At 44.9% G+C, this 14777-nt stretch overlaps 2 protein-coding genes across 4 annotated transcripts; both read right to left on the bottom strand.

Moving 5' to 3' along the window:
- Positions 1-4: 4 nt before the first annotated feature.
- Positions 5-7781, bottom strand: RNF135 (ring finger protein 135). The gene is made up of 6 exons (XM_079323612.1): positions 6265-7781; positions 5312-5398; positions 4588-4758; positions 3232-3391; positions 2695-2796; positions 5-1909 (listed from the first exon to the last, which is right to left on the bottom strand). The coding sequence occupies exons 1-6, from the start codon at positions 6868-6870 to the stop codon at positions 1374-1376; spliced, it is 1662 nt and encodes a 553-aa protein (XP_079179738.1). The 5' UTR covers positions 6871-7781; the 3' UTR covers positions 5-1373.
- A 151-nt stretch (positions 7782-7932) lies between these two features.
- Positions 7933-14777, bottom strand: ADAP2 (ArfGAP with dual PH domains 2). Of its 3 annotated transcripts, none has more exons than XM_079323635.1 (10): positions 14591-14777; positions 13585-13715; positions 12840-12931; positions 12632-12717; positions 12182-12291; positions 11382-11528; positions 10618-10701; positions 10143-10205; positions 8866-8943; positions 7933-8288 (listed from the first exon to the last, which is right to left on the bottom strand). In XM_079323635.1, the coding sequence occupies exons 1-10, from the start codon at positions 14679-14681 to the stop codon at positions 8079-8081; spliced, it is 1092 nt and encodes a 363-aa protein (XP_079179761.1). In that variant the 5' UTR covers positions 14682-14777; the 3' UTR covers positions 7933-8078. The 3 variants fall into 3 exon arrangements, with proteins under 3 accessions (XP_079179761.1, XP_079179762.1, XP_079179763.1); XM_079323636.1 differs by having other exon boundaries at positions 8926-8943; XM_079323637.1 differs by lacking the exons at positions 7933-8288; positions 8866-8943 and adding an exon at positions 8950-9102.

Raw genomic sequence — 14777 nt, 5'->3', positions numbered from 1 at the left:
TCTTCCCAATGTTCCAGCAGTGATACAGTGGGTCCCCATCTGCACTGTGTGTCGTTAGGTGTGTTGTTGCTGTGATCCAAACCATAACAAATTGCTGCCTCTGGGCACTACAGTGCAGCTTGTGTGTGGGAAATTAGGGATGTCCAGAGTTCATACTGCAGCTGTTGTTTTTCCAGATGAACCAGTAAAGGACACCTCAAGACTAACAAGGCTGTGGCTTTGGCTATCCCAGGAAAGCCACCCCAGCCTTGGAGATGCTGAGACACAGCCCTGAGATCATACAAATGTACATTTAGTCCATCAGCGTTCAGTGACAGCAGGGAGTAACTCTGGAGGTGAGCAGCAGTTCTGTAAATTAGTTTAAAAGCCAAGGAACTCCATTCCACTAAACCAGATAGTTGAATCCCACACGCTTTATTCACAATAAACTATTTACTTTGTCAATTCTGGAATGCCAGTCTTCCTGAAAAAGTTTTTGCTTCTTGGGAATGCACTTTCCAGTTTGCCTGCATGAAGCAGTGATCTCTCAGAACTCAAGCTGTAGGTTTTGTGGGACCTCAGCTCTGGTCCCTTCACCCCCACAGGCAACTGAGAAGCTCTGAGAAGCTCTTCTCTCTTGAGAAGTTTTGTCTCAGGCTTGCTGGCAGGATCAGATGGTCCTTCCCATGACAGAGTCCTGTTTGCAGGCCCTTTAAAAGGGCAGTAAAGTGACTGCATGATTTACCAGCTGGTATAAACACACTTGAGTATCTGTTTCCACAACCATACCCATGGTCACACCACCACCAGGAATGACAACCCTTTGGCCTGGGCATGACTAAAATATGGTTCCAGTGAGATGATTTTCTTCTGGGACACCTCCCTGAAATGCCAGGTCCTCAAATCCAAACCCTATTTCCTAGTTAGTGTCTACCCTAAAGGGAAAGACTTTCATACCTAAGATCAGTAACATTCTTGCCCTCTGAGCATTCCTAAATCAATCAGATCTTCTGAAGAAAACTCACTCGACAGAAAGTAAAGGCATAATCTGTTCTCCTGTATTTTTTTATAAAAATGTAGGAAAAAATGAAGAAAGGTTCATCCCCAACATTAGAGCACCCTTAGTACATTCTTTCCTAGGAATATCCTGGGACTACTTAAAGCTGCCTGACTCCCACAGGGGTGCTTACTGCCTTTAGCATAGGCTGGAATTGCTTTAGTGAAGTACAGCTAGACTGGAGCAGAGAGTGAAGTATCAGTTGCTGATTCCCAGAAAAGCCTGGATAGTTATTCCTAGCATTCATTCCTTGATACATTCATTCCTGTGCTAAACACTGAGGCTTTTACAGAAACTCTGCAGTCATTGCCAGAATTGTCCCTCTTCTCAACAGACTTTATCTCCTGTTTGGCTCACTTATAGTTAAAGATCCATTTCTTTCTAGAGTGTACAGCCAGAAAGCAGGGTAGAGAGGATTTGAGGTACTGATTTCAAAGGTGTACAAAAGCATTTCTTTGTCAGCAATGGAGTAAAATGACACTGTCTTCTTTTGTAGCTCCAGGAAAACTCCAACCTTCAGTGGCTTGTCCTTGTGTAATAATGTTTCTTGATTCTTATGCCATGCTGACAGCTGTTTTTTAGGACCCACCCATTCTACACACCAGGAATGCTCAGTCCTTCCCAGTTTCTCCCTTTTACCAATCATTTCATGAGCAACTCCAACAGCCCATCCATCACTGTCCTTGGTAATTACTTCCCAGTAGTGGCTCCCAGTAGAGAAGCCCTGTGAACACATCACTTGGCTGATGCAGAATCTTTTGGGTGATGGTTGATAAGTGGTTGGGTGGCTGGAAACCACCACTCTCCTGTTCTGGGCTGTGAGTGCCAAGCGCTCGTGTACTCTTGTGGGGTCAAAAGTCACATTCTCTGCCCCTGGAAGACAGAAAGGAAAATATTCTCACATGCAGGGAACAAGAAGGCAGGTGAATCCCTGCTCCAGAAGAGAAATGAAACCCAGTGATCATACCATAAACCTGAATCAAAGTTCAAGAATCAAAGTTCAACCAAGCAACTGTATCCTGGGCATATTGAAACATTGAACAGGAACATCTCTGTAAATATCCATGACAGGCTCATGTGCACTCCAGTGGAAAGGTGAAAGTACCTTGCACCCTACAAGATGGATCTTATTCCTAGACACAATATTTTTTTTTAAATTACCCTTCTGTCAATAATAAATGGGATGTTTACTCTAATAAAGCTTACAGTCAGCTGTTCACTGGGACAAGTTCTTACATATTTTATCAGCTCAAACATTTGTTAAGCCACAGCTGCAGTACAGTGTGTTGATTGTAAAAATGTTTCTGTCAAAATGATGCAGAATTCAAGTAACAACTGGAGTGATTAAAGCTTAACAGCAAAGATCAGTGAGATGCAGTAACTGCCTGTACACCAGCTCAGACTCTGCAGCCAGCACAAGTTACCACAGTTTATATGAAAGAGGTTTCTTATCTCATTTTTTATCCTACACCTGCAGTCAGGTACAGTGTTACATTATGTGTCAGTAGCTGATTCATTCATGGCAACTCCATTGTGTTTCCATGCTTCAGTAAACAGTCACATCTCCTGCTGGCCTTGGCAAGGACAGTGCCCTTCAGCAAATCCAGTCTCAGGGTCACCTGGATGTTGTTAGGAGTCCTGCTGGCTTGGATACTTACACTGAGATAATGGGTTGGAAATGCTTGGTTCAGGACTTTGAGCTGCAGACTCTGGAGATGATGAGCAGACACTTGGCTCCTGATACGAGTCTGGAGGCTGCACTAAATACAAAAATAAGTAAAGTGTTAAGACATTTATCTAAAATGTACATAGGAAGTATTTAAGCTTCTGGAGGAAAACACACCTTAATTGAACAGAGCCACTCGTTCAAGTACAAAACAAGGAGTTGCTTTTCTTGATTGCATAAATTACAAAGGATGGGTAGGCAAACATTTTACTAAAACATTTTTACAAAACACTGTACACTGCTGTGGTTAGAAGGGAGCTGGGTGAGATGGGTAAAGCAGTTGGATTGTTTTATGCAGATAAAGCAAGTTCTGTCTTAGAAATTTTTACAGTGTTCTTTATTTTTTTGCTGAGTATTGTGTTTCTTGTTTTACTTGCATATGTATTTCATAAGCACAAAGTAATTTTTTTAATCTGTTTGCTAGATCCATTGCCTTTAAGGAAAATATTTCAAAATAAGGGAAACTCACCTGGTGGGAGTTGCTGAGCATAATTCTCGAAGAGTAAAATTTCCAACTTTCTCTTAAGATCTTCTACAGCACTTTTGACAACATTAAGCTTCTCATCAAGTGTGATTTTATTAATTGTTGAAGGTGAGCCTTCATACCTCTGCCTCTCAGATAAGTCACTCTAATAATGACAAAGTATCAAGGGAAAGATGTAGACAGCAGCAGTTATTTAATCTCACAGATCAGATCATAATGTAAAACCCAGTGGAAAAAGAGCAGTCATCTCTACAAGAATCTTATTCTTTGAATCAAAAGTTTCCTATATAGAACAGTTACCTGAGCAGAACAACCTGAAAGCTTACAGAAAATAGGAAAGGATATTCTTATTAAAAAATAAAAAGACTGTGTTTTCCCTAAGAAAACTGAAAATGTGACTACGTTTTCTTTTATATATATATATATTACAATTTCCATAAGTATTCATATGAATACACAAAGTTACTCTTTTTAAATTTCCTCCTTCTTCTAGAATCAAAACCGAATGTTTGAAAATGCATTAGTGGGAAGAAAGGGTGAGGTCAGTTTGCCTAAATTTAGAAATTGTGGAAATCTACATCTGCAGTTGCTCTGTTAGTTTGTGTGTACAGCCTGTAGGAGGAATCCTTTTGGAGGCTGGATTAATCTCCTTTGCAGGTGGATATCTCAAGTAGGCCAGATAACTCTGAAAGTTCCCATTTCTCCTCACTGACTCTACAGGACCCTGGATCAAGTGAATTCCAGCATGGGCACCTGTGCCTGGGCCCTGGAAGTCCAATTCTGTCTCATGGCACTTCCACACCCAGTGAGCCTCACTCCAAATTCCTGCTGGCTAACTTGTACCACTTGGCACTGCAACATCAAAACGGGCTCTGCACAATCTCAAGTGCTTTACCTGCATCTTTTGAGGGCCCTTGACATGTTTTCCCCAAGAAAGTTGTTACAAAATATTTAATAACTCTGTGAGTTCTTTAACTTTCACACCTATGTGTAAGTACAAATTCTGGAAAATAAAAAAATCATGAAAGATCTCAACTTTAGATTTGACTGAGGACTGGATTTCAGCACTGCAGCTCCCACTTCATTCCAGCTCACCAATATCCTTGGAAAAAATCTAGTTCTGAATTGCATTCCCAGCCTGTTCCTCTTACAGTACTTTTTTCCTCTGCATTTCTCACTCCAAACTCTCCCTGCTGACAGCAATGTCCATGGATTGGCACCATTGTTTCTATGAGAATGGTGCAGTGGGGACCTCAAAGGTGCTCTGTACATATTCAGCTATCCCAGACACTGAGCTTAAGAGTTTCTACTCATATTCTGCCACCTCATTTCATCACTTACAGTTTGGGCTTTGATGTCTGTGAGCTGGTGAATAGTCTTTTCAATTTTCTGCTGAGTAGCTTTTTGCTCTTGTTCAATGAACATCAGTGTGTTTCTCTCCTGTCTCTCAACATATTCCTTCATGCAACAGAAATCTTTAGTAATCTGGCTTTTGATCTGAGATGTATATTCCTGAAAGGCAGAAAATATGGAGTTCATTGTGTGGTTAGGAAAGATACATGGAATATGAGAATTACTGTCTCATCTAATGTGCTCTTTGACTGACCCCTGCAGACCATGAAACTTTATTCAAAGGAATAAAATACATTTGACACTATCCTGCATTTCATGCAATGAGATTTGGGGCATGCTAAAGATCATGACTATTTTATGGCCAGTGGACTCTGCTTGACAACTTAGAAAGTTCAATATTCCCTCTTATGATTTGTAATTTGCATCTAAGTGTACCAGAAACATTCAGGCTGCTCCTGGGACAAACAGAAAAATGCAACAATGTACAACTCCAGTTGCCTTTGTGCCAGCCAAGACACAAAATAATGCAGCTGATGCCATATATTCATTCTCACCACTAAAAACAGAATTGTGACAGAAAAGAAGGAAACAAAAAGGCAGATTCCTGCTCTGAGCTGGAAGGCAACCCTGCAATCACATTGCTAGCCCAGAACAGAAACTGAAAGTTTCATTAGCAGGAAGTTACTGTAGGTGATGAATGTACAATGTGTACCTTTGTTTTATTGAGATCTTTCCTCAACAGGTGGACAGTCTCTGCAGTTATTTCTTGGTTCTTGGAGCTCTCCCATATCTCTTCCTCCTTTAAAGTGACACATTGGACTATTTATCTATATAAACCTCAGAGAAAGCATGACTAGGTTAAGCAGCAGGATGACAAAAATTCCCTACATCACTGACATTAGTTAAGCAATGGACTGGTTGAGGAGGTGCCTGAAAAACACAATTCTGAGTAGGAATAATCAAATGAAGCCAACATCAACAGTCACCAATTAATTACATGTTCAACTATAATTGTGAGCTTCAATATCCTCTTAGCTTGAATAAGATACCAATGTACTAAAATAACGAAGGTCAATTGATTTTCTCGTCTCCTCCTCTGAGAGTCGTTATAAGCAGAGACCTAGATCATGAACCTATCCCATTTTGTGCCATGAAGCTGGGTGGAGCTGTAACCCTGTTTAATAATGTTATGTGTCCTTCCAGCAGTCTCCAGTGCAACGCTGATGCAATAAATAACACCCAGCACAACGAAGTCACTTATTAGTCACTTATTACTACTGTGCATCAGCCGAACATGTACAGGTATTAGTTCTTTTAATTCAGCTATGCAGCTCTCAGTGTGGCAGACACCACCACTGAGCCCTAAACACTGTTATCGAAGCCATCTGCTCCATGGATTACCGTGGGATGGAGAGGACGGAGCCTCGGGCTACGCTGGGGATGCCGCGGCATGGAAAGCCGGGCGGTGCCTCTGCTGCTGTCGCAGAATGTCGGGGGCAGGAATCCCTGGGTGTCGGGGGATGTCACCCGGGGATGTCCCGGGGGAGCTGGGGGATGTCACCCGGGGATGTCCCGGGGCAGCTGGGGAGTCGCGGAGGAGCCCCGAGATGTCGGGGGTGAAGCTCGCGGGTGTCGGGGATGGAGCCCCGGCTGCCCCGGCCGTACCTTCTCCGCCGGTGCCCGCCCCGCCGCGCTCAGGTCGTTGCAGGCAGCAGCTCCACAGGGCTCCGGCTCCTGCGGCGTTTCCCAGCCGTCCTGCAGCTCCCGCGGGATGAGGCTGAGCAGCGCGGCCAGCTCGCGGTTGGGCCGCAGGTGCCAGGGCGCGAAGGGGCGGCGGCAGAGCGGGCAGAGGGCGCGGGCCCGGCCCGAGCAGTGGTTGAGGATGCAGTCCCGGCAGAAGCTGTGGCCGCAGTCCGTGAGCCGCACGGGCTCGGCGAAGGGCTGCAGGCAGCAGGAGCACTGCAGCTCCAGGACGCGCTGCAGCTGCTCCAGCTCGATGACGGCGGCCATGGCCCCGCAGTTTCGATTTCCCCGGGCTCCTCCTCCGGTGCCAGAACGCCCCGGGCCGCGCCGGGTCTGCCCCGCTCCGTTCTCTGCTCCCCTCACGTGCCTTGCCCGCAGGATTTGGGTTGCGGTGGAAATGGACTGTGACGCAGAACTCTCCAGGACCTGGCCTTGACTTTGATTGACTGTCCAAAAACCCCCGTTATTTGCCCCACTTCGTTTCCACCGTGAATTTCCCGATTTTGTAATAGTGAGAGTTGCTGACATGGGCAGTCTGAGCAGTGGCACAGCGCAGCGCAGACCCTGTCTGACTGAACTCCAGGCTATGGGAGGGACCAAACCCTTCTGAGGTCACCCCGAGCTACTCAAAATAACGATTAACAAATGAAGACTGACACTATTCCTCACACAAGTCAAAAGTTACTTTCTGTTGATTTCAGAAGCTGAAGCATTAGGCTGTTTAATAGAACTGCTGAACCACAATGTGAGCTAAAACAATTGGGGGTGTGTGGGGACAGAGCCTGGAACACAGGGAAGTTCATAGGAGCATGTCAACACATAAAACTGCTGCACATTGCTCAGAGCTGGACGATGAGCTGGCTGAGAAAGGCAGAATGATGATCCCACTCAATTCCTTTGCACTATTGGGCGAGTGGGGGTGGGGAGAAAGAAGAATTAGTGTCACTAATTCCTGCAAGTATTGGCACTTCTCTTTTTAGCAGAAAAAAAAAGAACTATTTTCAGTATCTCAAGACCAGCTGGCAATTGTCAGCAGAAGGTGGAAGCCTCACCAGAAACTTGGTCTGCAAGACTTCCTCGATTTACAAAATAAGGCTATCTGTAAAGAAGAATTAAATGTGTGAATGACTTGCTGCTTGGTAAAACCAGATCTCAAACTTTGTCTTGAGGCATGGAAACACTCAGTGCTCTGTGTCAGCCAGTACAATCTCCATCAGCTCCTGCACACAGTGGTACCTGATAAGAAGGCTCCTCTCCAACACTGAACACCAGTCCTTATTCATGGGGTTTTTGCAAGCAAGTCACTAAAGAAAATACTTTTAAAATTTGTTTCTGCCTTTCAATGTTCAGTCTAATCAAGCTCATTAAGCTTCATCTGTTTTTAGGTGAGACAGATCAGTGTATGTTCATCCTGCACTCTCGATGTGCTCATCAGGGCACCATGTGGGGTTGTGCTTTGGAAAAAATTCATTGGATGTTGGATTTGCCATTCATATAAATGCCAAACAGTAGATACTGTTGAAAGCAAAGAGCTAGAAACATCTGTGTGATTCCATTAGAGGAGTGATTCTATTACAGTATCCTCCACAATTTAAGCTTGGCTTGTTTTTTTAGTGCCAGAAATGTAGCTCTGTAAGAAGCATTCAACCCTCGCTGTTGGAAATAACCTGTCCCTGTGTGGCCAGGAGCTGCAGCCAGCTGGAATGTAGCTGCCTGCCTGCTCCTCCCTGGGGACATCAGAGCTGGGTGATGACTTCGTTCAAGGCATCCATCCACTCCTTCTGCCTCCTGTCATTCTCACAGATGAACACAAACTCTCTCACTGGTGTGACCAGAGTGATCACTGGTTTTTTCTTCTTCACGCAGACTTTCTGGGGTAAATCATCTCGTACTTCATATCCCTCATCCCTCCTTCCAAGGTAAACCTGGCCCAGTGCAAATGCATCCTGGAAAGAAGGAAGCAGAGGACAGCCATCAGCAGCAGACAGTGGAGCTGCAGCAGGCACTGCTCTATTCTTTCACATGGAACAGGATCTGGGGATGCATGGAGAGGAGCCAGTGACATGGACTGGGGACACCAACAGGAACATACAAGGGGTATTTTGCACTCACAGGGGTTCTCAGGAGAAGGCAGGGCCCCACTCACACAGAGCTGGTTGGTGGGTGCTCAGAAGGGGAAGGGAAGGACATTCCCATGGCTAAAGCAGTGCTAGGCAGCAGGATACTGGGGCCTGGTACTGGAATATTGCTCATCTTGGCTAAGGTTACAGACACAGAGGCACTAGGGCTGGGGGAGAGGGGGCATGAACACCACAGGCAGTAGCAGTTAGTTTTAAAATATCTTTCTCACAGCCACTGTATAGGCCAGAGTTCCCAACCAGCTCAGCTTCAGAGACATCCTTGGACTCTTGAGGCTGGGCCTGCTCCAGTCTGGCACAGCCACTGGAAAAGGTGGATGAGAACAGACCTTTCCTCCCCACCTGCTTCATGAAGGGGCTGTGGAACAAAGAGCACTCCTCTTACCAGTGGATTTTTTAAGTATATCAGGTTCCTTTCATGAGAATCCAAGCAGAACCAGCGTACCTTAAAGGCCTCCTTCTGCTGCAAGGAAATGGTAGAAATTCTTTAAAGACCCATGTCTCAAAGTGTACTTTGGTCTATCCAAATTCCAGGACCACTTAAATGACTTGGAGTTGGAGTTCAGTTTCCTTCATCCCTGCAACTGGTAACAGGACTGCAATGTGCAGCCCTCAGCTCTCTCTTCTCCCTGAGCTCAAAATACAGATTTACATTCAATGACAATCCTTTGGGCAGGGAAGTAATCAAATTAACAGGATTAAGGAACTTGCATGAAATGGATTGAAAACACTGCAGAGAACAACCCCTGAGCCAGGGGTGATAGTGAAAAGAGGGAGCAATCAATTTCAACAATCTGATCAGGGAAGTTGTCCCTGGAATTTTGGGTGTACAATACTAGCTGGTTTTTTTTAAGTGCTAATTCCATCAGCTACACTTACTTGACCATTCCTGAGCTATTACTTGCTCAGGCTGAACTGAACTCTTCTAGGACTCAGCTCAGTTTAAGCAGAACTTAGGCCTCAGAAAAAAAAAACCCACAAAATCTTTCATGTGCAAGTACCTGCAGAAAGAAGTGCTGGAACACTGGCACAAGCTGGGCCAACACCCAGCATATTCAGTATCAGAACTGCACCACTGAACGGGCTTGGCTTGTGGTTCACTCAGAGGAGAGCAAGGCAAGAAGTGCCTATGTTCAAACAAGAACTTAGATCTTTTTCTCCTCCTTCAGCCATGCCCAAAACCTTGCTCTTCTACTCCCAGAGTACTGGCCCAAACACACTTTCCACAACAAAACAAACCAAACTAATGGCTTCACTGCAGAGAAATTTGCTCAAATGACACTTTGCTGCTCTAAGTAGATACAACTTACATGCAACTGACACTAAGTGAAACAGAGAAGTAGGGGGATCAGCACTTCATGTTCCGCTGTGGCAGGAGCTGCAGTTGGCAGATAGAGCAATCCACTGGAGCTGTGTAACAGCACTTTGCATGTCCATTCACAGCTAATCCATCTTGCTACTCTTCAAGGATTCTTCTTCCCAATCTTATTTTTCATATAAAACATGGTCCAAAAGAACATAACAGGCTTGAATATAGTGTTTTTTATCAACCCAGAAAGCAGAGAGTCACTGAGCAAATATTTTACAAGTCAGCATCATTGAACTACCAAATATTCTCTATGTGGAATGATCCTGTTTGTGTAATGCCAAGCATGCACTTACTTTTGGTCCTGTTTTCTCCATATATCCTTCCTTGACAAAATTTCTGGTGATCCTGGGTATGAGCTAGGAGAACACAAACACAAAGAAGTCTGTCTGTCCCAACTGAAACCATGACAGGCTGTCTCATTCACGATTGCATTTCTGTTCTGTTTTTGTCAAAGTTAATCACTGTCAATTGTGGCTTTTGGGGTCTGGGATTTTTTTGGCTGCTTGGTAAAAGGAAGTCTGAAGTAACAAGAAACATAACATTTTTGACAGATTACACTGCATAAGGATCACATGGAGACTTTAAGGCCTTAAGTACTGACTAAGTTTTTGCATGTTATTCAGCGTGGCCTTTCCTTCTACCTCTTCTGTCCATTCCCTGGACCCAAGTGCTGCTTTTTGAATATACCTGACTCTGTCAGAAGAAGTGAGAAAATATTTTCCCATTATATGTTTGGCTAGACTGCTTCAAGTCCTGTTCAGTTCTCACCTCAGGCTCAGGGACATTTGGGAAGGTTATTCTGAGATAATGGTAACGTGCTGCCCGAATAGCATTGAACCAGTCAACGATCTCCTGGAAAAACAGCAAGCACAAAGATTAACAAGAAAAGTAAGAGCACTGCTTCTCCAAAATGCCCTTCTCCTTCTTCTTCATAGATACTCTCTCCCCAAGGGACAGAGAGAGTCAGTGATTTGTCCCAAACACCTGAAAAACATTGACCCTTGAAAATAATTTAAGAATGCCCCTCCTGGGAGGTCCAAGGCATTCTCAGCATGGACAGACACCTAAGTCTGTGTACACAGGCTTTTTCAGTTAATTCAGTTGTGGGTTGTTTAAAAACCTTTGTACCTGAAAAGACACAAGAACTCTGTCAAAGGAAGAAACAGAAGTCTAACAATATCTATAGAGATAGTTTTTAAAATTATCACGACTGTCTTGGAAATAATGTAGAATCATATTCTCTATGCAAGTCAAGAATTTAACCATGAGATTGTGTAAAACCATGAGGCAGTTACTTTACAGAGATTTACATCCATGTACCATTTAAGACTATCCAAAGGCTGACTTTGAATACATGCCCCTACAAAAGAGCAAGATGCTACAGTTAGGAGTATCAAATTCTGCAACTTTCTATACTCTACAAGTCTTAGTGATGCTGAGTAAAAGCAGATCTCGCAGACACAATAACTCTTCCAAAATACAGATCCAACACCTAAGAATCTTGCTTACTCCAGAATCTCTATTATATTCACCTTTCCACTTTCATGATAGACAAAAAGGTTCCTTGTTTGACCATCTGTGATGTATGTGATCTGCAGCCCATGATTGTGTCCTATTTTCTCCACCTGGAACATTGCATTCAGAGTCTCAATGCTGATAACGGCTTTTGGACCTCTGGACTGTGAAATGAAAAGCATCACTGTATTAAAGTGCTCTCAGGGAATGTATTGAAGGATAGGTCAGCTGTATGAGACCTAGATCCCTACTAAATTTAAAGCAGACATCCTAAAATATCTGAATATTGGCTATAACTGAAACATAAAGACTTCATTACATGCAACATAAAACCACTTACAAATAATCCTTGACAAATGCTGGGCCACTATTAAAGAGGGCTGGGTCTACATTGCAAAGAATGAGTCTATCTCCAGCCTCCTAGTTAGAGAAAACTAGCTAGAATCTCTCACAAAAAGAAGCTGTGTTGAGTACCCTGCTGCAGAAGCTGTTGAGAGGATATTTTGATAATTTAAGAGGTAAAAACTGCCAGCAGATCTCTTCTTTGTCTTGCCATTCAACTGCCAGTATCCATTTCCTCTGTCCACTAAGCAAAAGGAGGCTGCAGTGTTGAGATAAGGGATGAGAAAAAGAACTAAATCCAAAATTGCCCAATATACCACATATGTAAATAGGGAAACATGAGGACTCCTCTAAGCACAGGCTGGCTACAAAACTAGAGACAAAACTACTTTTGCTGGGTTTTGCCCACAAAGAGCAAGGTCTGAGGGTAAGTGTTGACCTGCTACCTATGGCCAGCTCTAGCTGAAGAACTCACTTCTTTGCTGTAGTACTTCATCACCCCTTCCCTTGTTGATAGGAGAAATTGCCTCTTCTGGAACTGTCTGCGTACCTTCCCAAGCTTCCAGAGGCATCCTTCACGGCTGCCTGCAGGCCAGACAGATAAGTGTCAGAGAAGGGTGGCACAAGTGCAGGACTACCCAGCTAAGGGTGATCTGGCACGTTTGCAAGTCTCTTCTCCATCTGCGAATTTTCCCCTCATATGAAAAAATCAGTGGAAGAAATAGAGAACTGTAAGATCTGAATATACCCTTGCACTTGTGTAAGTGCCTTTTTCTTAGGAGTTTCTTCTCAAAGCTAGACTCAAAGCAGTGACTGCACATCCACAGTTCAAATGTGACAAGCCAACCTCAGAGACCTCCAAAGCTGCCAAGAGAACATTGTGCTGTTGGCCTCAAGGCTGAGACCTCCCTGACAATCCTTTTACCTGCAGAACAGGGATCTGGGCAGACTCGGGTGTCAAGAAATTCCCCACGCTCATATTTAGCTCTAATCCACTGCTCTCTTAAAACCCTGAAAGAGGAAAACATGGATAAAGCTGATCTGCCTTGTCTCTAATTTCAGCAAGCAGCCAGGGAGACCTGTAAGGGAAGCAGATGTAGAGGTCTGCAGCACTGAATACACCATCAACTTACATGCAGTCATGGGACTTGGGGATGTAATAGTACGGAGGGACCTTTGCCTCATACTTAGCTTTGGCCCAGAGGTTCCCGTGACTCCTCATAAACTGAAATATAAATTACAGTTAGGTGTGCAACTGCAAATCAACACCAAGTTATGAACATAAAATGAGACTTGTATCAAATGGAGTTCTGCACTTGCTGAGTCTTGCCATAACCCTCAGTGCGTGTATACACACATTTATAAATTCTCTTTGGCATTAGAGTTTGCTATTTTTAGGTGGATGCACCTTTTTTCAGTATTTACAGTTCTGAACCATGTGTGAAGGAATACAAAACTGTGGTTGTTGATGAAAAGAACAAAAGAAAATTAGGAGAAAATTTGTTTATGATCTCCCTATTCCTTCATCTCCTCCCAGATATTAACTGTGATTGTATTGTTAACACAATTCAACTGAATGATGAGAGGCTGAACCAATATTTAAGAAGAGTATGTTGCTTTCTTAATTGAACATACTACTGGGAAATATTTGTGAGTTTCTAAACCACAGCAAGAAGTTACATATGACAGTCTGTATATATATCACAGACTGTTAGGAACATGGTCACCTATCAGTGTAGTTTGATTGAGTAAGTCATAAAAAACCCCCTAAAGTTACCCTTGCAATTAACTTGGGTCTGTGTGGTTCTGTTGCACTGTCCATGGTGGATGGCACAGGAGGTTATGAAATGTGGAGAATTATTGCTTTTTCCTCTGTACCTCTATTAAATTGCTCTCCCAGAAGTCAAGCCGAAGGGATTTGACTCTGCTGATTTCAGGAAGATTGCGATGGATTCCAGAGCAATTCAAACAAATGAATATTCCAAGTTTGCAAGAAGCCCACTCTGGACCTAGATAAAACCACAAAGAATAAATTAATACAGAGGAAAAGGCACAGCCACTGGCAAGGGTGAAAACCCACATCTGATCCACAGCCCAGGCTTCCCACCTAATAAATACCTCGAATCCCACCCTATTGTTTATGGCTGTCACTTCACTGTGTCCAGGGGAACAGTACCTGCTTTCCCAGTGAACGACATGGTCCCTGCGTTTGTACATTCTTTAACTGCCTATCTGCTTCAAAATTAAGGTGACTGTGCGAGTGGATGGAAAAGCTCAACTAATTATTAATTCTGCATTAAAAGCCACTGTTGCCGAATTAAGAATGGAAGGAAGGTGCCGACAGCGTGCCCTCTCCTACAACAGGAGTACAACCATTTGCAGCGAGGACTGTCTGCCGCCTCTGAAGGCTCATGCTCTTGCCTGCTATTTATCCCTGCTAGCATCCCCTGAAGCAGCTTTGACAGGTGCATCCCTATAGGCATTGAGTGTTCTCGCAAGACCATTTCCTTGGATTGCGCCACCGTCCACTTCTCCCTATCCCGTCAAGTTGCTAAACAGAAGCAACTTGGCGCCTTCTGCAGCTCCTGCCGGCTCCCGCCTGACCCACCCGAACGGGCGCCCGCCCGGCGCGGGGGCTCCGACGGCTTTCCCGTGCTTTTCTCTGCCCCAACCCTCGCGCAGAGACATTCCCCGAGCTGCAAATCCACCCCACGCACCCTCCCGCTCCTGGAGCCCCATGCCCCGTCCACAAGTAACCCGGGGAAGCGCGCGGTGCGAGGCCGTTTCCTGCTCGGTGCGGCGGTGTCCCGGAGCGGGCAGCGCCGCGGGACGCGGAGCGAGGGGCGCGGTCGGTGCCCGCGCGGAGCGGGACGAGCCGCCTTACCCGGCTCCCCGCAGTCGGCGCAGCGATCGTTACCGGTCCCGGCCGCCCTCTGCAGCTCCAGCAGCAGCGCCTTGTTGCGGTCGTAGTCCATCGCCGGCGGAGTCTGCGGGAGGCTCGGCGCAGCCGGGAAATGAGGAACCGAAGCAGCCCGGGACGCCCGGTCCCCTCCCGTTCCCCGCCGGGCGCC

Source organism: Erithacus rubecula, assembly GCF_903797595.1.
Source record: "Erithacus rubecula genome assembly, chromosome: 20".
NCBI lineage: Eukaryota > Metazoa > Chordata > Aves > Passeriformes > Muscicapidae > Erithacus > Erithacus rubecula.
Note: the sequence above shows the minus strand (reverse complement) of the source record. Positions and strands in the feature narration are given on the sequence as shown.

Bases quoted from the DNA above. Each gene is read 5' to 3' on its own strand.
- RNF135 (XM_079323612.1), bottom strand. From the start codon at position 6,870: ATGTCAGCAACTCTCACTATTACAAAATCGGGAAATTCACGGTGGAAA. The intron at 2,797-3,231 runs GTGAGTTTCCCT...TTTTGTATTTAG, and splicing joins TGCTCAGCAACTCCCACCAG to TGCAGCCTCCAGACTCGTAT. The intron at 1,910-2,694 runs GTAAGTATCCAA...TCTGTCTTCCAG, and splicing joins TTCCAACCCATTATCTCAGT to GGGCAGAGAATGTGACTTTT.
- ADAP2 (XM_079323635.1), bottom strand. From the start codon at position 14,681: ATGGACTACGACCGCAACAAGGCGCTGCTGCTGGAGCTGCAGAGGGCG. The intron at 12,932-13,584 runs GTACAGAGGAAA...TTTATATTTCAG, and splicing joins GGGAGAGCAATTTAATAGAG to TTTATGAGGAGTCACGGGAA. The intron at 10,206-10,617 runs GTGAGAACTGAA...GTGTTCTCCTAG, and splicing joins CAAATGTCCCTGAGCCTGAG to CTCATACCCAGGATCACCAG.